At 34.5% G+C, this 27,073-nt stretch overlaps 1 protein-coding gene across 6 annotated transcripts in view; it reads right to left on the bottom strand.

Annotated features, from left to right (window-relative positions):
• LOC149556733 (RNA-binding KH domain-containing protein) overlaps positions 1-27,073 on the bottom strand; it is a 108,723-nt gene that overhangs the window by 3,887 nt on the left and 77,763 nt on the right. For 2 of the 6 annotated variants that reach the window (XM_089831231.1, XM_089831230.1), the window contains exon 6: positions 25,690-25,809. The exons of the other annotated variants lie outside the window; for them this stretch is intronic. In XM_089831231.1, coding sequence (XP_089687357.1) covers positions 25,690-25,809 — 120 coding nt within the window. The remainder of the gene's footprint in view (positions 1-25,689; positions 25,810-27,073) is intronic. 6 annotated transcript variants of the gene reach the window in all.

The following is a 27,073-nucleotide window of genomic DNA, read 5'->3' as shown; positions in this document are numbered from 1 at the left end:
TATCAGTTCTCTGGAATTCCTTTCAATGCTAACAAATACAACCTATAACAATACTCTGAGTCAATCCAGTTATCAGGACAAGGTCCTTATCTCCTCTAGATTTTGGTATTTTATATTTGTTTTTTTTGGTCTTAAACTTATGATGCTAGTTTGTTTGGTTTTCTAGGAGACCCTAGCAACCGTAATGGTATTACCCTTTTCTAGTTCCACTAGCCTTGCCTATTTGTCTTGCATCTTCTAAACTTACCTAAACCTTCTCTACTGATGTTGAGAAATCTAGCCCATGCTTAGTCATTAGCACTAGTCTCAATCTCGAGTCCATTGTCTACTAGGCAATGACAAGCAATCTCTAACTTTAAATTGTCACTCAATGCCATTTCTTCCTTAGATTTGATTCTATATTTCAGCCATCCATCTACTCTGGCCTTCTCTTATCTCATTTGACAAATCCCTCCCTTTTAGACCTAATTGCTTCATCCTCCATCCACCTCAAACTATTGGATCAATCACATTGTTATTTACTGATGTCTCCTTGTAAGGAATTTTCTGTTTGTCCCTTGATATATCAATTGGTCTCTATTCCATCAATACATCTACCGACCTTCTCTCAATTGTCATTGGTTGGGAGGCCACATAATATCAGTCTTCCCATCTTTTTGGCAAATCAAGAGGCTGAATGGTTCCTTTGACACCTTCGAAAATCGCCATGTTACTAAGGGACACGTTTCCAGAATAATTTGACATGTCCCAGAATGGGTATATCACAAAAACTCGGAAACTTTTGGAAACCCATCCCCAAGCTGACCCATAAAATTAATTTAAATAATGTTTAAGTTTTGATAAATTGTTAGACTTCCCCTCTCATATAACCTCTCAATTTAAATTACTTAAAACATATTTTAAGGTTCTACAATGTATATAAGCATGCTTTATACATGTTTTCATATGAATATTTAATATTCCCCTATATATTTTAAAACTAGATTTGGTTTAAAAACACATTTTTAATGCACAACATAGTTTATTTCCAGTAGAAGGCATATAGCCTGAAAAAATATTAAAGATGTAATATAGTATTTACAAAAAGCAATATATCCCTGAGCATAGCCTTTGTACAAACCATAGTTGAAAATATAGGCGACATATTGCCAAAATGTAGATATATCGTGAGTTTGAAAGGAAACCAATTTTATTGCGCCATCTATCGTGAGCGAGACTATGAAAATATTGCACCATTTTTAATCCAAATACTCGCCAAAATATTTGTGTTGACCATGAATAGATCAGTGAGTTCTCAATGCATTAAACAGAAAAAATTGGATTAGGATTTTCAGCATAGTAAAGCGACAAAAAAACGTTTCTTTTTTAAGCCAAGAGGCTTTCTATAGTGGTAACAATCTTCAATGTAAACATTTTTTATTTAAAAAAACAATTGGCGTTCATTTACCTATCACAGAAATAAAATAGAATCTTAAGACTAAATATAATTAAAATCTTGAAAGTTGGATGCAATGGATAGTTTAACTCAATGTGAACTGGTGGGTTTTTTATTTACAACCAATTCCTCCTCAATGTAGGGTGGATTTGTTCCACTTTCCAAAATATGGTTTACAATCTTCTTATGATCATGCTACAAATTAGAGCATAAAATAAAAATAAATTCAAAACATTTATTACCATTGCTTATTTTATTGCTATAATTTTCTTTAATTTGTATATTTCATGTTTGGATGTGATGAAGTAAATCATTCTCTAAATTTGATTTGTTGGGATTTTTCAGTCTCATAAAACTAAGGAAGAGTTTTAAAATTTAAGATTTCTATGTATTTTTTTTGGATAGATTTAAGATTTCTATGTATTAAGGGATAGTATATATAAAAAAAATAAACTTATACTAATTTTATTGAAATTGGATACCTTTCGGCTTATTTTTCAAAAAAAATGAATTAAATTTTTAGGTATGCTAGTTCTAAGACAGTCAAAAACTTAATACTGCCCTAGAAGAGAAGACATCACACATTGACTAAGAAATTACATATGAGATGTAGGACACAAGCCAAAAGCATGTCGCATTTGTTTGGATTCAACAAGCACGGGTCAAGTATCTAGCGACTTCTTAATGCATTAAAAGGAAAAAAATGGATTAGGGTTTTCGGCACAGTAAAGTGACAAAAAAACATTTGTTTTTTCTCTGAGAACTCAAACGAAAACATAATACCAATATAGGAGAGGAGACGTCACATATTGACTTAGCGATTTCATGTGAGATGTAGGACACAAGACAAACGTGTGTCAAGTTTGTTTCGATTCAACAAATGCGGGTCAAGGATATGATGATTCAACAAATGTTGGATCACAAAAATCGTCTTTGGATTGAAGTTTTCTATTTATTTTAATTATATTTGGTGTTTAGTATTTACAATTAAATTTTGAACTAATAGTTAAACGACTAATATATAACAATATATATTTATCATGTGACATAAAATTTTAAGCTAATAGTAACCTTGAACCATTTTCACAATATATATGCAAATCACCATTTTTTTTTAATAGTATATGTTTATAATCTTTTATATATATCAAATTTCAATTAAAAATATATAAATTTGTCATTATTATTATTTATTTTAAATAAGAAGTTTTGACTTTTATTTATAATATATTTACTTTGTGAACTCCGATAAAATTTGATCTCAAATGTATATTTAGAAAAAAATTATATATATTAAAGTTTAATAAATAACAGTATAAATTTGCAATTAATATTTTATAATAATTATTATTTTAAAGTTTAATTATCTTTGTTACTTCATAGACTTGTCATGTAACTAATGTTCAATATCTAACTTCGACAAGTATTTGGTAACCGCCCTCTTTAAAAGTTTGATTAATTTGATTTCAGCTACTTCATTGACTTAGCTAATATATGATATCAGACTTGGATAATTATTTGGTGACTGCCCTCTTTAAAAGTCTGTTAAATTTTGATCTCAGTTACTTAATAGTTCATAGACTTGGCCAATTTTTTTTATCTCAAACTTATCTAATATTTGATTGTTTATCCTTGTACCTACAGCCTTCTAGTGTCAGTAATTGTAGAAAACAGTTAGTGGCAAAAAGAGAGAATCTTTATGGAAACATGGGACACCAGGTCCAAATTGCAAAGATGTCAAATGTAACCATTTCCCTAAGGAGATGAGTGAGGGCATAAGCCGACTAAAATGTCATCTTGCGAAGATTCCATGCAATGATATTACAGCATGTGGTGGCTGACTGGAAGAGGCTATAAGGGATGCTTTGGCAAGCCTTGAAGCATTTGTACAAAAGAAGGCAGAAAAAAAGAGGACATTAGAGGCCATGGCAGCCCCAATGGGGATTTTAGTTCTACAGGGTCACAAACTAGTGTTGAGGCTTCTTTCATTGGGCCATGGATACAAGGATTGGGAAATGTGGGTGAGCATATATCATACATTTGGGTTCCACATAAGACTCCTAGTTCTCAACCCGAGTTGCAAGGCACTGCATGGAACAAAGAGATGCATGTGAAGACAAAATTGAAAATTGTCAAGTTTTGGTACTGTAATGATATTCCCTTGAATGCTTTACATAATCCATATTGTGATCAATTGGTTGCTGCAATGACCATGTTTGGTAAAGGGCTCAAGGCCCCAACTCATTATGAGGTGAGTGGATTGTTGCTACAGGATGAGGTCCAAAGCATTCATCAACTTGTGGAAGAGCAAAGAAGAGTTTGAGAATGGAGAGGCTGCACTATTATATTTCATGGGTAGACAACTGGTAGGGATAGAACGCTCATCAACTTTCTAGTTGCTTCAAGGGGCAGTTGTATCTCTAAAATTGGTTGATGCCTTTGACCAAGTGAAAAAATGCAATGACTTTGTGCAACATGTTTAATGAGATGGTGGTATAAGTTGGAATCAGTAATGTCATCCAAATTGTGATTGATAATGCATTTGCATGTGTGGCATCCAGCAGAATTCTAATGGATAGGCATCTCACATTATTTTGGACCCCTTGTACTACCCAGTGTCTTGACTTGCTCCTTGAGGACCTAGGGAAACTAAGTTGGGTGGAGAAGGTGGTTGAAGATGGAAGGAATATCACAAAGTACATCTACAACCACCATGGGTTTTGAGTCTTATGAGAGAGCACATTGACGGTTTTTTATGCGATCGGGGGTCACATGCTTTGCTACTAACTCTCTCACCTTACAGAGCATATTAGCCACATTGCGCAATCTGAAGTAGATGTTTGTGAGTGAGAAATGGTAGGAGAGTCCTTATGCCAAGAAACCTGAAGCAAAGAAGATTGCGAAGGCTATGTTTGATGTTAGATTTGACAAGCTAATAGAGGAGATCATCAACGTAAGTTTTCAAACCTTCATTTATGATATATTATTTAGTTTTCATATATTATAATTCACTGATTTTAGTGAAAAAAATTATGTCCAGGTGTCAAAACCATTGGTGAAGGTTCTACGAATGGTGGATGGGGATAAAAGCCCCACGGGGTATCTAGATGAGGTCATGGACAAGGCCAAAGAGGCCATTAAGAACTTGTATAGGTCAAATGAGACCAAATAGAGACCCATACAAAACATAATCGTCGTATATAGAACCGATGACTCCAATATATTCATATTGTTACCTACTACTTGAACCTTAAGTTTTACTTTTCCAATACTTTCAGAGCAGATGTAGAGGTTCAAGTTGGCATGGACATATATTTGGAGATTGGTTTTTTATTTGGACCTTCAAGACCGTACACTTGAAGAGTTACAACAAGAGGGAAGATGGGCCATTGTATTCTTCACCTGATTGTAAATGTGGGAGATACACCTTCCAGCCAAGTTAACAAGAACACATGTTTAGTTTTATTATATAATTTATTTCGCTCCTTAAGTTTATTGAATCTTCACCACATTATAAACAATGTTTTCTCTACTTGCAAATGTGGGGTGGGAAGATATAATGCCACAACACCTAAACTTCAAAAGCTTGCCATCCAAAGGATACTCAAGTTATAGATGAAAGATTATGATATAAGATCAGCAAATGTGAATGTGAATTACTAAGCAGGAATGTCCGTTTTGAAAGCTGCCCTGCATCGAGGAAAGGGCAGAAAACTACTTTCAGAAAACAAGGTATTCAGTTCAGATGGAGAATGCATTTGACATAGTAAAAACAATGATTTCGACAATTCGATTCAGGTCAAATATACAAGTTGGGATTCAGATAAAACCGTAAAAGGGTTGGTCACAAATATTCTTGATGAAGGATGGATTTTTGTCCATCACCACAAGCGGAGACACTTTAGGAAGATCCCTCGGCCGAGATCAATGCAAAAAAGGAAACATAGGAATTACATTCAGTCTTCAGACGGGATCTTATTTTCACGTTACTAAATACTTTAGAGCAAGGATCTCGGACATGAAAGTAGGAGGTTTATAGGAGACCCTAGATTGTAGACAGCATATGATCAATTTCAGAAGGAGAGTCAAGACAAATGCCAAAACAAACTTCGGTAGGGGTAGACAAAAGTTCATTCAAATATCAAGGGCTTTGATCAGGAAAAGGAGTTTGATTATCTGATAATAAGAAATCATGGAAAGACTATGGAATGAATGTCATAATTTTGGTCTTGTGGCGTTCTAGCAAGGTAGCTTCATTTCTGACTTTGATTTTTCTTTGTGGCTTTCAACAAACTTCAAGGGAGAGCTACCTGCTACTAAAGTACAGAACTGGTATGTTTTTGTAGAATGCTAAAACCAATATATCAAAGATAAGTTTTTAACATGCCCTCCCGTGTATATCAAAGGCTATTTAATCTCTTTTTTTAATGGAATACTAGTTTTGATCTATCCAATTTGCCGATTCCGTCTATATTTTGTTGGGTTGAACTTTCCTACTTCACTGTAGAGTTAATAAATGTTTCCATTTTAGAAAAAAATGGGGATATTCTAGGGGGATTTAAAGGAGTACAAGAGAATTTTGTATGCTCCAATTCAATCAAGATTTTGGTAGATTTGCCCACAAAGAAAACCCTTGAAACTTTAAAGCTCGTCAATAATAACTCAATCTATAAATTGACCTCGTCTTTCTTCAAAGGCATTATTAGATCTAAAATAGCATTTGTTGATTCTGAGATAATAAAAGATTTCTATTCAGTTGTTCCTACTTATGCTGACATAGGCAAAGAGACAAGTTTTAGGTTTTTTAATAATGGGGGATTTGGTTTTTTTAGCAAATCGCATTCATTAGAAGAAGTTCAATTAAGTTGTCACTCTTCTAAAGATTTGGACCCTCATTCCCCTAGATCAAGTGGACAGCAATTAGTCTAGATTCCCTCGCCTTTCGAGGATCATATGTCAATCCATGTATCCTTGAGAAGAAACAACAGAACCTTGATGAACTATCAAATTCTAACCAGAGCATGACTAAAATTCTTTCTCCTAAGGTTTCAGAAGTCAACTTGGACTCGTTTCCAGATAAGGAGACGAAGGATAAGCTAATTTTGGACAAGAATAATCCCAACACAGAATTCCTAGTTGATGATCATAGATTTAAGATCATGAAAGATATAGATAACTTTATAAAAAAGGTAGAAGGTAATATGGAAACCCTAAATGATCTAATGAAAGATTTAATGTTGGCTCATGAGGAAGTTTGTGAGGAAATTGCCTCATGGCATCATTTCTGTACCCATTGTCTTCTAGGAAGATATTTTCCCCCACTAAGATAGCTCCCATGGTCATATCTCACCCTCAAGAAGTTAATGTCTGGACTGAGGATTATGGAGCAGGTCCTCAATTGGATATTGATCTATTTTATAACTTAGATCCTTTTAACGATCCTAAATCTGATAAAGCGTCAACTGGAATTCCTTTAATCGAGCAGAGTGTGATGGAGTGAGTGTATGTTCAAGAAAATATTGAGTAAATTGTCTCAAAACAAGGATTTGAGGCAACTCTGAGGAGAGGTCTGCTAAAATAAACTGAATCAGAATCTCCCACCGATAATATAAGGATAGACTTAAATTCCATAGAGAGATTGGGTATTGCAACTATTTCAGAAGGCCTAGATCAATCAAAAATAGCTAAAAAATAAATAAATAAAAAGAGGAAGGAAGCCTCTTTCAGAACTTCGTAAGAAAGATGGGATGGATGGAAACCAGTTAAAGATTACAAAACTATTTAATGCAAGAAGGAGGAAGTTCCCTTCCATGCCCCACTAAGGATAACTACTTGGAATGTTACGGTATTAAATGCCTTTAACAAATAGAGACAACTGAGAAGGAGTTTGAAAACATTTGATTCATACTTAATCCTAATACAAGAGACTAAATTGAATATAGAAGAATATGACAAATTCAACAGAAAGATTGGTTTGTGAAAATCCACCTAGGTAGAATCCAATGGTGCATCTTTTGGATTAGATTTATTATGGGATCCAAGGAGGATTAATTTATAATATAATCAATGGACAAAGTTGGATGAGTGCTAAAGTTAGTAGTGTTAAGAGTAATTTGTCCTTTTCTATAGTTAATTGTGTATGGGCCCACTAGTTCAGGGGATAAGGTTGTTGTTTGGAACCAAATTAACACCTTATCATCTATGGACCCAATGGAGACATTTATGTTAGGTGGAGACTTTAACACAATCTTAGATGCCTCAAAAAAGAGAGGAGGTAGTAACTTTATATCTCAATCACAAAAAGGTTTCAGTGAATGGGTATCTTCCAATAGTTTATCTGAAGTATTAACTAAGAATGGTATTTTTACATTGACTAATAGGAGGAAAGATTACAGTAACATATCCGAGAAATTGGATAGATTTTTGTTTAGAGGAGATATTTCTAGTTTTGACTACGTCCTAGAAGCATAAATTCTTAACCATTCAGGTTCAGATCATTTCCCAATTAGGTCAATCATCTTTGAACCCCTAATCTTATCAAAACATCCTTTCAAGTTTGAAAATATGTAGCTTGAAGACAGTGATTTTTACAATCTAATTAAGTCTTGGTGGGAACATTGCATAGTGGAAGGATCTAAGAAGTTTAAATTCATTTCTAAACTGAAACATATTAAGACAAATTTAATTACCTAGAATAAAGAACATTTCAACAATATTTTTGACCAAAAATCAGCTATAGAAGAAGAGTTAGCTTGTCTAAATGACACTATCATCAAGGATGGTATGGATAATGAGATTTTTTTTAAAGAGAAGCAAATACTTGCAAACCTTGAGGAAGTTTTGACCAAGGAAGATTTTTTTTGGAAACAAAGATCTAGAGAGACATGGATAATAGAAGGGGACACAACAATACTAAATCTAGAAGAGTAGCAAATAGGATATCCAAAATAAAAAATAGCAAAGAAGAACTTGAGAAGCTGGAAGCTATATCAAATGAAATAGTCAATTATTTCTTAAACGCTTGTAACGAAAGGGAGAAATCTAACTTGGGGGCACAAACAAGAATGTTGTCCTTTATCCCAAACCTCATAAGAGTTTGAATAAAGCAATTACCTTCGAAGAAGTAAGAACTACGGTTTTTCAAATGAATCCAAAAAAAGCTCCTGGCTTGGACAGTTTTAACCCTAAGTTTTTTCAAAAATGTTGGGATACCATTGGAAATGATCTTCACAAGGCCATCGAAGCAACTAGAAATGCAGGGTCTCTCCTAGCTGAGATAAATAACACTTTTATAATGTTTATCCCCAAAAAGTCCAACTTCAAAACAATTGGAGACTTTAGGCCCTTCTCCCTTTGTAATATAGTTTATAAGATCTTTAAAAAAAATCTTGCTAACAAATTAAAAATCCTTCTTCCTAAGATTTCCTCAGAAGAGCAAATGGATTTTGTTCCAAACAGAACCATCCTAGAAGGAATTATTATTGCTCAAGAGATCATTCACTTTGCCCAACATAATAAAGACCCATGTATGCTGATTAAGCTTGATATAGAGAAAGCATATGATAAAGTTGATTGGAGATTTTTATGTAAATGTTTAGAGACATTTGGATTCTCTAGAATTTGGATAAACCTTAATTTTAATTGTATCACCACCCCCAAGCTTTCCATTCTGGTTAATGGTAGGCCAAAAGGATTCTTTACTATGACAAATGGTATTTGGCAAGGTGACCCACTATCACCATTTTTTTTTGTCATTTTGGCTGAAGCTTTAGGACGGTCTATACAGAAAGCCCATAATTGGTGTTCAAGTAGCAGAAAATACCCAAAATATAACTCACTATTGCCATTTTTTTTGTCATTATGGCTGAAGCTTTAGGACGGTCTATACAGAAAGCCCATAATTGGTGTTTAAGTAGCAGAAAATACCCAAAATATAACTAATCAGAAATTTGATGGTGATACTCTTCTTTCGGTTGAGAGTAATAGTGAGGAAGCAATGCAATTTAATAACATTTTAAACAATTATATGGAAGCCTCAGGTAAAAAGGTTAACGCTGATAGGTCAGAGATCTTTATGAACACTACTCCTGAAGTTGAGGAAGATATATGATGTATCTTGGGTTTCAAATCGGTAAATTTTTCGTGTAAATATCTAGGGATCACCTTAAATAAAGACACTACGAGAAACAAGCTTTGGGAAGATATATTAACCAAACTACACCCAAAAGTGGACGGTTGGAAAGGAAGATGGTTGTCCAATGTAGGGAGAAAAACAATGATCAAATTTGTCCTTTCGGCTATTCCTACCTACCAAATGTATGTTCTTCCCCTCAATTCATTTAGCAAAAATAAATTAGAGGCCAAAATTAGGAATGGTGGTCTTGGTATTAAGAACTTGTCTTGGCAAAACTTGGTATGGAATCTTCTTAAAGATCCTAATAGGAAGTGGGCATCCATTCTTCTAAATGAATATGTCGTCGACGCTGACCAATTAATCTGTTTCGGGTTCATAATTATTTGAAAGGGTCAAGAATATGGAATTTCATTAAATCTTGTATTCCTGTTATAAATGAGAAATCATCTTAGGATGTAGGTAACGAGGAAGATGCTCTATTCTAGGAAGATTCTTGGGCAAGATACGCTCCTTTAGATTCTATAGGTTTGGATCACGATATCAAGAATAGTTTGAGTAATGTTAGAGGTAAAAAACTAAGCAATTATATAACTAAAGATAGTAATGCTCTACTAGGTTGGAAATGGAAAGACATTAATAATGCCTATTTAACAGAGTACCAAAAGGAATCCTTTGAGAAAATTATTTCGAGCAAAACAATCTCCATTAAACATTATTCGGATAGACTAATTTGGGTTGGTTCTAAAGATGAAAACTATAAGGTTAAAGCTGGCTATAAATTTTTATCCTCCTCCCTAACTTCATCAATATCATCTCTCCCTATTGATCTTTGCTAGGATAGGAATTGTGCCCCTAAAGTTGGTACCTTTTTATGGGCGGCTATGCAAAGGAAAATTCTTACTGCATAATGGATCAAAAAAAGGGGCTATGAGGGTCCATCCAAATGTAGTCTATGTAAATTGGATGAGGAATCTATTAGACCACATTCTTCTTAGTTGAATGTACGCTAGAGAATGTTGGCTCAAAATCTATGCAAAATAAAATTGGCAATCAGCCATTCATAACAATCTCATTGAACAACTTAAGCAATGGCTGACAAAGCTCCATAAAGATCTCCATGAGAATATTTGGAAGATTGTTCCTTCAATTATAACCTGGGAACTATGGAAAGAAAGGAATTGGCGTACCTTTCAAAACAAAGAAATGTCAATTAAGTCACTAACAAATAAGATGGAAGCTGGTATTGTCAAGACTTTAAGTAATAGAATAAGTAATCAAAATCATTGTGGATGGCATCTTCTCTATTATGGATGGCATCATTTGTAAAAAATGGTTTGGATTAATTATCTCTCATCAATTTGGGAAAGGTAGTCCTATCAGCAAGAAACAAAGAGCTAATTGTAAATGGACTCCTCCTAAGCCTGGGTGCTTCAAGCTAAATTTTGATGGTGCCTCTAGGGGGAACCTAGGAAAGCAAGTATTGGGTGTCTTGCCCATAATCATGAGGGTAAGGTGTCTGCCAAATTAGCTAAACCACTGCTTGAAATAACCAACAATATAGTGGAAATTATGGCATTAATTGAAGGATTAAAACTCAGTAAGAATCTAGGTATTACCAAACTGGAAATAGAAGGCGATTCACAGATTATATTAATGCATTAAGGGTGGGCAAAAAACCTAATTGGAAAATCCAGTCATTTCTAGAAGCAGCATTAGATTTGTTAAAAATCCTTTGAGGACCTCGAATTAAAGCATATATATCGGGAAGGCAATACAGAGCTGGCTAGTAAAGGAGCAGGCAGTGTAACTTCAAATTAAAGTAAAAATCTTGCTTATTCTACTAATCTACATTTTTCATTTATATTATCTCTCTGTTTGTTCTTAGTGTTTTACTTGTCACATACTCCCTATTATCTCCCTTACTTAGAATACAATAAATCTGTGTTGTAGGTAACCCTTAGATTAAGTTTCGGATCTAAATATTAATATAACATCTTCTACTTAATCCTTCATGAGGAGATTTTTGAACCTTTTAACCAGGTCAAATGCGAGCCCTGAGATAGATAGAATTTTACTTCAATCTTTATCCTAGGAATATTCCTGAGCTCCACAATGATATATCTAAATTTTGGACTATAATCTAAGCGGACTAGTCTAGGGGTTTTATAGATAGAGATTCGTTGTCAAGCATCTGAGGGAAGGTGGGTATTTTGCAATAGTCAATCATAAGTAGTTATAATAATGCTATCTGAGGATAGATTAGTGTCGATCATAGTTTTTCTGCCAAAGGCTGTTGTCGATCCTAAAACATGGCAAGATAAACCTCAGTATAAGAATTACATTATTACAATCATTTAGTATCTCTACCTATCATAGGTTTCTATATATAATCACTAACTCTTCACCATGCGGAGGTCTTCATTTGTAAACCTGTGACCTTTAAGAATTGCTTTATTCATCATTAATTTTAAACGAGTTCCCTACCTCCTCATTGAATACAACCGCCTTAACTGATTGCTAAATTTAGAGATCAAATTAGTTTAGCATCACTAGGATTATATATATATCAATTAGATTCACAGGCTCTACTATCGATATTAGTCCCTTCTAAGTTTCTTGTCATACGATTTGGCTATATAGTCCAATATTAGCAACACATCTCATCAGCAGCTGTTGATTTTGTTATATTCTCAAGGATAATCATTATTACTACCATCTTGGGATATTAAGTCTTCCTCATTATAAGGCGTTGGATAATAATCACCGATCGTATTTCCAGTCTCAAACTTTCTGGATCATTCCCAACTTTTAACCTTTATTGTCTTGGCTCTGTGTTACTCAATGCTTTATCCTCCTTTGGTTATTGATCTCCATACTACAGTAGATTTCAATGGATACTGCAATTGTTTTATTTCACTCGCAAGAAAGTAGGACTATGGCTTTTTTAGGCTTGGTAAAAGCATAGAGATGGGGTAGGATTTTACAAGTTCCCGATGACTTGGTGTGGATGGCGGTGAATAAAGTGTTGGGAGAAAAACATTTCAATTATAGCCATACATGGAGGACAAACAGCGAGGTTATTGGGTGCTTATTGTTGTTTTTCTTCGAGTTAGTGTCAACCAGTGGGATACGGTAAGGCCGTGTGAGTTTATATTCGACCCTCCATCAATGAAGGGACTCCACAATGCGGTTTTTAATATCAATAGCAGATTAGAGATCCCTTATCTGGAAGCATATATGGATTGGCCCATAGGCAGTCTTAAATCAGCCAAAATCCCTAAGTGTCCTATTATGTCAATCAGGGATCCTGTTATATTTGATAAGGCATGGTCGGGAATGGTGTCTAATGTGCATTTTGTTCTCAGATGGTGCAATGTGATCAAAGAGAGGAACAACCAGTGGCTGGGACCTTTATTCAAGAAAGTTAAAATGAGTATCTCTCCAATCACACATGCAGATGATCATAATGACTATAAATTCATATTGTCCAAGCTTAAGAAATCAAACAATCCAAAGAAATCCAAGGAAGTTTCAGCGGAAGCAAGCTTTGGTGTCACAAACGAAGATGAGGACACTGATGAAGAACTCATTGTCATCCGCCATCCAGATGCATAAGGATCTCCTTCTCAGATGTATCTCCGGTACTTCTTATCCTTAGTAGATAGTATATAACTTTAGCAGTTAAGATAGTGAGTAATCAAAGCCATTTTTTGATACTATCTTAGGCTGTTTTAGTATTACTGTGTAAGAAAACACATCAACATCTCGGCAAAGCTTAGAACTGATAAACTCAAGGTCTTGTACATATGGGGAACTCTGCTTTTGGCTATTCTAATATAATTATGTTTTAAACTCAACAGAATGAATATAGTATAAAATACTTATTTTAAGTTAGAAGCTTTCGATTGTTCCATTATCTGAGATGGAAATCATGGCTAAAGTTAATATAAGCTGGTAGTATGTGATTCCATATTCACAATGTTATGGTAAATTAGTGAATGTTGTATTTTCCACATTTGAATTTCAATGGTTCGAGATTTGAATGTTTCAATAGAACAATAGTTTATCATTAAGAAATCCAGTTCCTTTATATTTATTGTACATTTTTTCATTCCTTTTGGAGCAAGTTTTAATATGAATTGTTTGATATTCCCTCTAAATGAATTCCCTCTAACACTGTATAAGATTACTCTCATTTGGAGGTTGGTTGAAAATAAGTACTATTTATAACCTTCACTTATAGATAAAAAAAAAAGATTTGTTTTCAGTCTGGTCACAGGCTTATGTAGGCTCACGGAAAGAAGAAAATCAGATAGGTTTAGCAGGCTTAAGATGTAAGAATTATGTCAAAAAAGATATGCCAATGGGTACTCTGATTCAAATCAAGATTTACTAGATATTATAAACATCTTAGAATAATGGTTGTACATTAGCAAGTAATATGTCTCTTGTTTGTAAGGTAGAATAACTGATGAACTATGTTCCAATTCGATATTTCCAAATTCATCTGGTAATATTGGAAATTGATGATTTCGTGTTAAATATCTTTTTCTTTGACATTCAAGGGTATGAGTTCAAAAGCTTTAAGTTGTAAATGTCAGTTGCTTCTATAAATTTGATATCTTACAACTAAACCATTTACAGTTGCTTTTCTTTCAGGTTGAACATGCTTAGATGCGGCAAGATTTAATACAATGTCTTAATATAGTTGATAAATTTAACCATTCTAAATCATGTTACGCTAAAGATATTAGATACTTTCCCAAAAACAAGAGATCGTTTAGTAAAAAAACATCATATTAGGAAAGTTGTTATAAAAAGTTGTTTTGTTTCTAAATCAAGATCCTGTATTCACTAATCGTTTGAAGTCGAGCTCAACATAGCATTGTATGTCTCGTTGGATAAGTATAACTAGTATGAAGTAGATTATTCGTTCGTGCTTATATTCTTCCAATTAGAAGATTCATATTTTTTCTGTCAGTTTATTCTTTATCTCCCTCCCTTCATGTTTTTGAGTGTTTTACCTAACTTCTGAAATTGGTTCCTAGGATTCGTAGCTTCTATCAGAGTTTTGATAAGTGTATATCTAACGAGTTTATTCCCTTTATTTTAACTTGAGGTGTCTTGGTTGGGAACTGTTGAACTGTAACAGTTGTCAGTCCCTTCGCTCCTTATACTTAGACCTAGAAACACATCGTCTATGCTCATCCTTAAAGGAGATATGGTATTTGGTGATATTGAATTTTTGAGATTCATAAAGCTCCCAAACATAACAATATTCCTAGACACAATTTCTCCTTGGGTTTCTCTTTATATTGGTTCCCAAGCATCATGATCATGCATCACGGATGCGATTTGGGCTAAGATGGTCTGATCATCTGGTGTTTTGGTATTGTTTTCCATTCAGGTGCCTTTCTTCCTATAGATATCGGGTGTCTCTCTTTGTGTAAACTTGTAAGATGGGTGGGTTTTGTTCTAGGTTTTCTATGCTATCTTTCCTCTTTGATCCCTTGGTATCTGCAAAGTTTTAACTCAGACATACTTTTTCTCTCTGATCCCTTGGTATTTGCAAAGTTCTTAACTCAGAAATACTTCTCTCTCCGATCCCTTGGTATATGCTATTTCTCTTCAATCCTTTCGATTCACTTCTTTGTTTAGAATGCTGTCATCCTTTTCAGGAAGCTTGGCTAGATCCTAGTGATGATACTCTTGTCCAGTATGATGAGTATAGATAGCTCCTATCTTTCTTAAAGTAAGACATTTTCCCCTTTTGTTGGTGTAGCCTGAGAACGGAGTTCTCAAAATACACAAAAAAAGGGTAAGTATCCTTATTTTAAGACTTTTCCCTCTCCTCGGGGTCAATAAATCTAAAACTTCAACTCACAGGTAAATGGGTATATTCTTTTATTAGCTATTTTCTTTATATTCTGAAATCTTTCTTAACAATGTAAGTGTCTTTTAGCATTCTTAAAGAGAATACTGTCAACTTACTTAGAGTTAGAATAGGAAATGATAGGTCAGTTAGCAACAGGCTAATATTGAGTTACCCAAGAATCTTTCAGAGAAGATTAGGTGCTAGTCCCTTTAGTCTATGCAGCAATTCACATTCTTGATCGGTCAGCCAATTAGTCACCTGATCATTTCATATTCCAAGCTTTAGTTAGCCTTCGCCTATTATATAAACATCTCTCAGTTCGGCATTTAGCATAGGTTCCGTTTTTCATCAGGTCTGAGAATGGAGACAATAATAAAGCTCCACGGGCCTGTTACTCAAATCGCATTTGAAGGGCCTATTATTGGTATGATGATCAAAGATATGTTTGTCCTCTCACTTTCTAGTTATTAGAGCAGTCTACAGAATTCTTGGTAAAGAATTCATTTTCAATATAGACCGATATAGAGTTCCTTCAGATATTGCTTCAACGTTTGTAGCAATGGTACATGTGGTGGACTTTGAAAAGTTTGGAATATACTTATTATACAGAAGATTATTTAAGAATGTTTATCTAGGAAACTTGGAGGTGGTGTTGATTAATATTAATGAAGAGCGTATGACTCCCAGACCTTGTAACTATGACTTAAATCTGATTGATAGAAATAACGTTCCTATGTTCCGTATTAAGTTCACTGCGGATTGCAAGAGATTTAGGAAATGGAAACCAAACATCAAGAGGAATGTAGATTTTCTGATGCATTTTCTCCATGTTAGATTCCCACCTTCCTTTGGATGGATTGACTGCTTTATGGATTAAGACCAGGTTGGGTTGTAGGAAGATATAGACAACATTAGTCTTAAATTCATAAAGCCAAATGATCCTTTTGATGACTATCTGATTCTGATGTTACTTCTCCTTAATATGGTATCGAAGCTTTGAGGATAACTTGTTAGGATACTAATGATAAACTGCGTAAACTCCCAATTGGGCTGCAAGTACAAAAATGGATGCAAATTTATGCATGGATTGATCATTGTTACTAATAATCTACTGTAATTTTCTTTCATTCAAAAAATGCAAATTTTGAATAAATGAGTAGCTCTATCTGATTGATCTTTCTAATCATGTACATCTGTATTATGGTAACAATAGTTCTGATCTCTAAGGTTTCCTTCAATACTTCTGTTCAGTGGACTCATTTCAATAAAAGAATATAACACTTTTAAACAATTAATCTTATTCTTACTTATTAATAAACCAAGGAATTCAAAATAATTATAATATGCATAGGGAGACTAACAATAGATCTTAGACAAGGGTTGAGATGCAGGAACTAAAGGCAAGGATAATACGACTTTACGAGTCAAGCATTGGAAAGATTCAACAACGATTCTCAGATATGGAACATGATGATGTCTAGTTAATCATTATCAATTAATTCTAAAAGATTGTAAGGGCAATACCAGAGATCCCTATCCCCATCTCTTATATTTGGTGCCTTATTGAGGTGGGTAAATTTATTTTTTGCTATAAATCTTGGCCTTAGGGCCTTTACCGATTTTTTAAAAAAGCTTGTCATCCAAATATTATTACAACCCTATCGTGCTTCTGGTTGCGAGTGAAACCGAAGTGTTGTTTAGAACATAGAGACAAAGAAGCACAATACGTTGACTCACAAGCACTTGAATGACTTGGTTTATGTGGGCTACAACCTTCGGTTGCACAAAAAGAAGGTGAAAGGGAAAGCTTCATATGATGCACTTGAGTTGGATGAGATTGATCCATATACAACAGATTGGGTTACTTGCAATGTCCCCTTCTAGGACCTTAATTAATTTGGCATATAACTCATTTGAGTTCCATGATTCCATATCCTATTTTTCCACCCTTCCCCTTTTCTTTCGTGATTTACTATATATTTCCTTTATAGAGTTGTGCCTTTAGGGAGAAGGTATGATAATATTTTATTTTTAATAGGTTTATTGATGTTATTTTTAATTAATTAATCAACAAATCTTATTTATTTATTATTTTATTCTATATTTCATATTATAATTACAATTATATTCTATTAGGTATGTATAGTATTATTTAGAAAATATTGTATTTATATTTGAAATAACAATAATATTATTATATTATATAATATTATGTATTTAAATAATGTCATTTATTCATTTTTATATTTTATCATTATTACTTAGTATTAATTCTTTATTTACAAAATATTTACGTATTATATTATTATTTTAATAATATATTATAACTAGACTATATTAAAATTTCTTTTATTATTATTCTATTTATAGTTTGCAAGCTCAGACTCAGAGAGTACTCGACAAGCCCAAAATTTTCAACTTGGCAAAAATTCAAGGAAAACTTGGCAACATATAAAGAACTAAAAAATTAAAATCTCTTAAATAAAGATATTTTTTTCTAAATTCAATTACAAAATTTATTGAATTAAAAATTGGCATCTTGAAAGAGAAAACGCATGGCTCTATAACAAAACAACTTGTGACAAACACATTTTAACCAACATTTTACATGCATTGACATTTTTACCCATGGTTTTTGTCTCTACAAAAATGCACGAGTTAAACTTGCAAGTACTCGCCCAATGAAAAAATTAGAGTACTCGACAACTTAGGGAGTATTCAGAGAGCTTGTAATCCATAATTCTATCATTCCATTATTGTTTTTATTTTAAATTAGGGGCATCAAAACAAGGGACATGACATTGCTCCTCCTAATGGTGATGATGTGGATGTGTATGTGGATCCTTTCTTGACTAATGATCAGCTACCTGACTTTGAGATAGAGGCAAATGAATAGGATGCATAAGTGGTAGCACATGAGGAGTTACATGAGCTTGGTCATCCATCAAAGGCTTTTGTTGAGGCACCTATTTAGGCACTTGTTGAGGATGCACCACACACCCAGCAACAACGATCTCTTTTGAACTTTAGTCATAGATGCAATTTATGATTTCTACTTCTAGTTTTCATTGATGCTGAAACTTGAACTAAATATATATTCAAGAGTTGTATTTTAATGTAGTTTGACTTCTATATGTATTGAACTTATTTTTGTTCAGAAATCGTACTTGTTTTTTGGTATATGATTCTATGTTTATCTACTAAGTTCTATTTCCTATGTATTTAACTCAAAATTTTGACTAATATATAGCTAAGTTACCGATTAGGATGCGGATGCGGGAGGAAATGTATGTATGTGTATGTATATATATATATACAAACAAATGCAAGAAATATACAAAAACAAATCATTTGATAGTATGACTATGATACTTAACCCTTTATCAAAATTCAAGATATTTCAAAATTCATATGATATATCAATATGTGCTTGTCCAAAATTAGAGTTTAGTCTTAGACAATAAGTTCAAATAGGTCATGTTCAAGATTCCAAGAAAATAAAAACATAGCTAATGGTTGAAGATTCAATCAACTTGCATCAGAGTCTGACTTTTAATCATAGGGATTTGCAAGAAAATCCACATTCTCATCATCATCTCCAACTGCTAAAAGATCATTTGAACCAAACATGGTTCCACTTATGCTAGATGCACCACGTGCCATGCTATCATCATCATCGTCTCCGATTGTAATAAGATCATGAATTGTTGTATCCAAATCTGCACACCCAGGGGCTACATCCCAAAGCTTTGTTGCCCCTTCCTTGTAATGATCATTCTTACCTGACAAAAGCCGCAAGTTAGTGTGGACGAAGACCAAGCCCTCAGCTTTCTTGGAGCCCAACTGGTTGCACTTCACTGAATAGATAAAGGAGTATGTACTTCAATTCCTTTCAACAGTAGAAGAACTAACAACCTAGATAGTTGTCACAAAACATACAAATGAAAAGCAAATTAATTTTAAAGAATGCGTGAAACACTACATTCTAGAATGCAAGTGCAAACATAAAAGTTTAAAACAAAACAAAATAAAAAACTTACTTGTGATAGGACCTTGCAAGAGGTTGAAGATGCTTGAAAGGTTGACCATACATGTACCACCATGTGATAGCTCCCATTCTATTTTGGTCCTTTAATGCAAATGGAGAATGCTTTAACCCCGAAGCAAACAGCCCAAATTCTTCCCTCACTTTTTCATGCATTTCTTCCAGTGGGAAGAGACTTGTAAGAGCTTTGTGGCACCCCTCAACAACCTCCTCATCCGCAAATGGTGCAACTCTACCTGACATACCAACTACCTCCTAACTATAGTACCTAGGAGATAAGGCATATGCAAGGAGGTGCAGTGGGGTAGTCATATTATTCCAGCAATGGTCGATAATTGCTTGCACTTGTTTGCATAAGGCCTCGCTTTGTGTGGGGTCACTCTCATGTGCTTGTATAGAATGTGTTACCTTCTAAACCATGGTGTCCATGCCATCATACACATCCCCCAAGCAAGGTGTATCTATATCAGCAAAACAAAGCATAGTCATGATGGGCTCAGTGAAATCCAATACATATGCCACACAAGCCCACCAACTCTCATTCAAGATCAAATCCCTGATCCTTTGTGCTCTTTCTGAATTTGAGACCTTCCATATGCCCCATTGATTACCGATGACCATTTGGCCCAATGCATCTTTTACCTTGAAGAGTCGTCTCATAACAATTGTATGAGATGCAAAATAAGTCTCAACAACCTAAGCAAGTTAACAATAAGTCAATTGACAATTGACAATATAATTATAAATTTTAATTTTTAACTAAATTAGAAATCCATGAAACTTAGTAATTTTAAAAAATCAATTTACCTTCAGCAATTCCAATTTGGAGTATGTTCTAAAAATGGGTTCTGACATGTGGTGGTTTGTCACAAACATCTGTATGTCCTCCCCCTCTTGGTATATTTCACCCCATCTACTTGAGTGCCAATCCTCTGCATGGGGTCCAAAAAATATGCTCATACCGACTCTCAACTAAAGCACCTGCACCCTTGCAATTTTTGGCATTGTCTGTGACCCCCTGTACCACATTCTCACTATCCACCATCTTGATGGCCTAGATGAGAATTCTCGAAATGAATTCATAAACCTTCACTTGACCCTCACAATCAACAGCCTTCAAAAACATTGCCCCTATTAGGGAAACTGTAATTACATTAATCAATGACCGGTTTCTTGTATCCTTCCAACCATTTGAGACAATAGTTAGAACTGAAGTTTTAAAAGATTTTTTGATTGGTTGAAGGTTTTTCTCTATATGTTTCTTCTCTCATTACAATAGAGTGGTACGCACCTTTTCATACCCTGGGCTTGTGTAGTCAGCTGGTATTTTTTTATTGCTGCCACCATTTCCTTCCAATATGGCGATCTCACCAAGTTGAAAGGAAGCCCATTCGCATAGAGGCAACGTGCAATAGCTTCATCAACACGGTCTCTTACCTCCATTTTAAATGTGGTGTGCAATGGGCCTCTTTTGCGGGTTGAAATTCTCACTTCTTCCTCATCCTCTCCTGGCACAGGTACTTGTAAGAATGGGTGTTGGGAGGATGCAATTGGTTCAATGGGTGCATGCATCTTGCTCTTTGGGGATGGACCTTGATAGTAGCTTTTTGTTAAATCTATTGATCAATGCATCAGCAGCTTCTTGTTCTCTTACAAATGAAAGTATTTCTGCACTAGTCATCCCAGTACCATTTTTTCCTTTGCACATTCAAAATCCTTTGCCATGAGGGCCCATAAAATGAAGCTTCACTTGGGAATATGAACTATTGAAAGGTTTTCCTTTGTTACTTTCACAATAATTGCACTTACAATAGTATGAGCCACCTCCTGCAACCTGTGATATCCATGTTGTATGTCTTCATAAAGGAGAACCTATATCAGTTTTGAAATTATCAGTCCCTTCCCCTCCTTGGTCCCCCATTGAACTTTGACTAGCACTACCATCGGTATCCATTCTTGCCTACTTTTTTGCAACCTATTCTATAAGAAAATTAATAAATTTTAATTAGGTCCTAACATCTATGAACGTCATGCATACAAGTGGAAAGAAGTGAGAAAAAACTACTAAAATAAGATACCCAAACTTGCTTCTACATATCTTTCAAAAAAAAAAATTGACAAAAAATTGTTCAAGAACTTGAAAAAAATCATCAAAAACTCTAAAAAATTCATCAAAATAAGATACCCAAACTTGCTTTTACATATCTTTCAAAAAAAAATTGAAAAAAATTCTTCAAGAACTTGAAAAAATTCATCAAAAACCCTAAAAAATTCATCAAAATACTCAAGAATGAGATTGATCACTTACCTTGAATGATTTAAACTCCTTTGAGAAAGCTATCTCTCGCTCTTCAATTGATCCTCTTCGAAAATGCTGAACTTGGCTTCACAATGACAATGCAAACTAGAGACCAAATGAGAAGTGTTGTAGGTGCAAACAAAGTTCCAAAATGAGTTGTGAATGTTTCAATATTTACCTTTAGGGCCATTTTATGGTTTTATAGCAAAAAAATACCTTTAAAATGTAATTAAAACATGTGTTGAATGGCCAACTTAAGTGGTTTTTTTGTTTTTTAACGTCTTTTTTGGGCCTTTTGGCCGTTGGGCCTGTGGATGCTCTTGGATACGTCCAGAAGCCCTACGGAAGCTGGTTAGAAGCCAGCCAATCGCAGGCTTCCAAATGCATCCTGGAGCCTACGGCTGGCTTCTGACCAGCTTCCACAAGGCTTCCTGATGCATCTGGAATCCGTCCACATCGGATGTGGAAGCCTGGCCTATACAAGAAGAATCGGTATCTTAGAGATATAGTGGATATCTCAAATCAGTATATGTTCTACAAATTTGGTTATGTGTGTTTTAATAATATTTTCAAATTTTTTATTTAGTGTCAATTTTTCACTGAGTTTTTGGCAATTTCGAGTTTTCTAAAAAAATTGGGTAGGTTGAGTTATTACTGAGTCTAAATTTTTCAACCTTGGTACAAACTAGTAGAAAATAGAGGCTAACCTATGTGATAGACAACCCCATGGCTTACTATCAAACAATATTGCACAAAAGACATTACCATACAAAATATAGCCAAGTATATCAGAGACTGGCCCTTTGATGAGGCACCTATGAAGGATGCTGCAACTACTTCAGCACCACCCACATAGCAACAACAATCTCTTTTGAGCATTGGTCATAGACGCAATGTATGATTTCTACTTCTAGGTTTCACTAATTTTGAAACTTGAACTTAAAATGTATTCAAAAGTTGTAGTCTAATGGAGTTTGACTTCTATATGCATTGAACATTGAACTTATTTTTATTCAAAAGATATTATTGATAATGTATGTGATATAGTAAATGAAATGATGAATGGGATAGACTGAATATATGAGAGTAAAAGACGATAAAAGGGATGTAATGTATCATTAAATACAATGAATCTACACCACATTTTTTAATTCAGGTGTCATACTTATTTTGGGGTATATGGTTCTATGTTCATCTACTAAGTTCTAATTGCTATGTATTTAACTTTAAACTTTAAAATATATAGGGTGGATAAGTCAAATCAGTATAGGTTCTACAAATGTGGTGTATATGTGTGTGTTTTTAAGAATATTTTAAGCAATTATATGTTTTCAAATGTTCCATAAAAGTGTCAAATTTTTCGCCATGTTTTTCGCAATTCCAAATCTTTCAAAAAAATTGGGTCAGTTGAATTATTGTCGAACCTGAGTTTTCAACCTTAGTAGAAAATAGAGGCTAATATATGTAATAGCCAGCCCCATTACTATGAAACAATATTGTAAAGAGACATTACCATACAAAAATTAGCCAAGTATATCAGAGACTGGCCTTTACTTTGAGCAAGCCTATCTTCACTAAAGAATGTCCAACTATCAAAAAGAGCAAAATATCTCCCAAACCATATATTACTAGTACATAATATAGACAAATCTTAAGCAAGTGTATACATATATCAAGTTTCAACAAAGCCATGTAGACAAAAGTTTACAACCCAACCCTTGGAACAATTTTGAAACATGAGAAAACACACCCTCCTCGATTCATTGGTTGTTTAGAGCTAGAAGGGGCGAGAAGTACCAACATTTTTATTCATAGGTTCTGAAGCTTCCTTTGCCAAGCTTCGCACCAAAGTTGGGCTCAAATGCGGCCTATGCACCAATAACCAATGGATAGAATAGAAAACTTAAATGAAGTGTCATGCAAGTTGAGAAGTGAGGACATATGCATATAACATCATTTCCCTTTCAAACCTCTACCAGTTATCCACACCTAGGTTTATTTTTATTGCATCATAGAACTTTGCATAGCTATGCTTCTTCTTCAAGTAGCCGACTAGAAATAGTCCACCTACCCAAGCTTCACCTACAAAATTATCATAACTATGCACTTACTCTTCCACGATTTCTCTTGACAAATATTCCTTAACAGATTAAATAAACTAGGGAAGTGTTTTCCATTAGATTTGAATACAAAAAGAACATAAAATAGCATCATGTTACATCCCAATTTTTGACCTAATTTCAAATATAGCTATTGAGGCTCACACGAAGTTAGTCGGCAGTTTAATTTGTTATAATTTGGCGAAATGGTAAGATAGATAGTCGTTTGAAGATAACATGTTAGTTGATCGTTAATCACGAATTCATGGAATTAAAAAGATGGTTAACTGTTGTGATTATTTATAATTAAATAATTTATTATGATAATATAATTTAACTATGAAGAATTTCTTTGTAGGAAACATGTCGAAGGGGTGGAAGCATTGTCAGAAAAGAATTAGGCAGGCACATCACCATCATTGAGCAAATGGGTTGAGAATCTAGCAACTCGAAAACAAGATACATCTGTGGGGCCTGCATGAGCTATTAAGGAAACAATATAATAAAAACATAAAAATAATTTTAATTGAAATATAATGCTTACCTTTAAAAAAAATTATCAAATTTTATCTTATCATTATTATAAGCCCTTAAATACAAACACACACATATATATATAAATGAAGTGACACCAATTAATTATAATTTAATAATCTAATGATGTCATTTCACCAATATATACACGTGAACATATATAAGAGTGTATAATAATAATAAAATAAAATTTAATAACTCTTCACCTTCTTAATCTTTTTCCCTCTTTATTTCTTTCTTTTATATTTTAAATTTGAGTTGCATTCGAATGGCCTTCTTGATAACCGAAGGTAGCCGAAGAGCCAAAGCCGGCCGTTTAATAGAATGTCATTGATCGTATTTGGAACAACTCTTTTTCTTTCAGCATTGCCTCCACCTTTACGTCCATTTGCTAATATGTCTTAGAAAGCTGAGTGATATTCTCAAAACGATATGGGTTCAGAACTTACAATCCGATTTGTTCCTTCTTCCCTTTTCCTCCATCAACGGGTACAAAGCAAGGATACCGTGGGTGATTATTAAGTTTGGCCACAATAGGAAGAAAATATCTTGCTACAGGTCACGTGATTCTTGCTATGTCCAATCCGATGCTTGTCTGATCTTTCTTTATTTTCTTTTCTCAATGTTATACCAAAAGTAAGAGCTCCGCTTTCTACAGTTACCTTTAATGATGTTAATGTTGTTGTCGGATTTTAATACTAGTCTGAATGGAATGTGTAATATAAAGAAAAACATAGCTTCCATCCTTAGTCGGAACTTCATAGGGACTGATATCATGTCTCCTGATTTACTACCAAATAACCATGAGATTGTCTCCGACATGGATATGTAAGATGGAAAACAATAATGAAATCCATTAGTCTATAACCTTGTCTGTATTATCACTATTTCTTTTACACAATTTGCAGAGATTTAAACAATGTCATGATGCTCAAACACCGAGGAATTCACCAGCAAAGAAGCATTGAATGGTGAAGAGGTGTAAAATAAATAGAATGATCGTAATCTTTCTGGCCACAGTTGTGATAAGCAAACCAATCAGTGAACTCTATGAATAGAGTAGTTTGCAGCAAGTTTCAACATTTAATATGATGATATCTAGTTTGATATCTTGTTGAATTACAAATTAAACTTCTTTAATTCAGCCCTGTGCATGGCAAGAGAAGCCAAGAAAAACATAGTATGGATCCATAATCATTATGCCGAAGGATATTAGAATTAAACCATCAAATTCTAGAAATCTTTAAAGAACATAATCATCTACTCACAGATTGTGAAATGTCGGATGCATGTAATCCTCTTGTATTCGGTTGTCCTAAGAATTCCGAACACCTGGGACTCACCCAGTTGTGTAACCAAGGAAATGGGTGATGAGGTGAGAGAGGAATCTGCAATAACATGAAACAGTAATCAGTTATGACATATCAATGTTCATCATTTTAATATGAATTATTTAATAGCTCATGCATGATTTTGTTCAATGTAATCTCCTGTTGCCAAGTCGTATGGTGTGCTACATACCAAAATGCCTAGTGGATGGCAAGATGATCCCTACCAATTCTGGGTAGGGAGGGCCTTTCTCGTTAGAGATCGTGTGGGGATAAGATTTTGTCCGAGGTTGTGTAATGTCCCCGTCATAAAATAAATGTATTTAATTAAACTTTGTAATGGGTCGATTGATTTAATTTATCTCAGTCCCATTTTTATTTTTTGTTCGAAGTTCGTGTCACCGTCAGCTATCTTTGTACACCCTCAGAATGGTTTCCCGACAGGCATTTAAGCACGGCTTGTAGGAAGTCTTAGGTATGCTTTTGATTATTTTTCTCTGTACTGCAAATTCCTATTGGGGATTCTTTGTTGTTTGCCATTTCGGAAGTGAAAGAACTTCCCTATTTGGCTAGTGCGGTTTCATTGGGAATCAACCAACCCTATTCCATTGTTGCATTGTACTTTTTCACTTGGATCTGGAAAGCCGGAGCGCCATCATATTGCGAATGACTATTGGTTCGACCTATTCTTTGTTCTGTGCACTTTCATTTCGTGTCCCTATTATTTTGTGGATTCCATCAACATTCTGTGTTTGTGTGAGCAAAATTGTGTTTCAGTCGCCAATTGTGTATCCCTCATCCGTACGGCCCTCACCCATACATATGTACCCAATCCCATCATTTGCACTTCCGTACATCCCGTTGTAGTCACCATACGGTCTTTTTCAAGACACTGTACGGCCTACTTTTTGGTCACCATACGGCCTGTTACTTTCAGCCACCGTACGGCCTTCCTTAAATGTCGTACGAACTTCTAAATATCCGTACGACATCTGGACACAGAGTATAGCATTCAGATTTATAGTACGGTCTTCGCTTTGTATGGCCACTGCCTCATCTCTCTTGATTTGGTGTATGGTAGTCATACGGCCTCCACTCCCACAACATTCATACGGGAAAAATGTCCTTCCAGGCAACATATTCGTACGGCCAATCAGGCATCTACAACTCGGGGTTATCTTGGAACATTACAGTGGTATCAAAGCACTTCGATCCTACCAGCCTATGGATAGTGAATGAGAGTTTATAGCCAGAAGCGAAGGACACATTCCGTTGATCGAATGGCTGATGAACGAGAACTAACCGCTGCCAAACTTGTGGCACT

The sequence above is a fragment of the Cupressus sempervirens genome, chromosome 5 (genome assembly GCF_028749045.1).
Source record: "Cupressus sempervirens isolate cs-2001-9-10 chromosome 5, ASM2874904v1, whole genome shotgun sequence".
NCBI classification, from domain to species: Eukaryota; Viridiplantae; Streptophyta; class Pinopsida; order Cupressales; family Cupressaceae; genus Cupressus; species Cupressus sempervirens.
The sequence above is the reverse complement of the archived record's forward strand: the minus strand, read 5'-3'. Positions and strand labels throughout refer to the sequence as shown.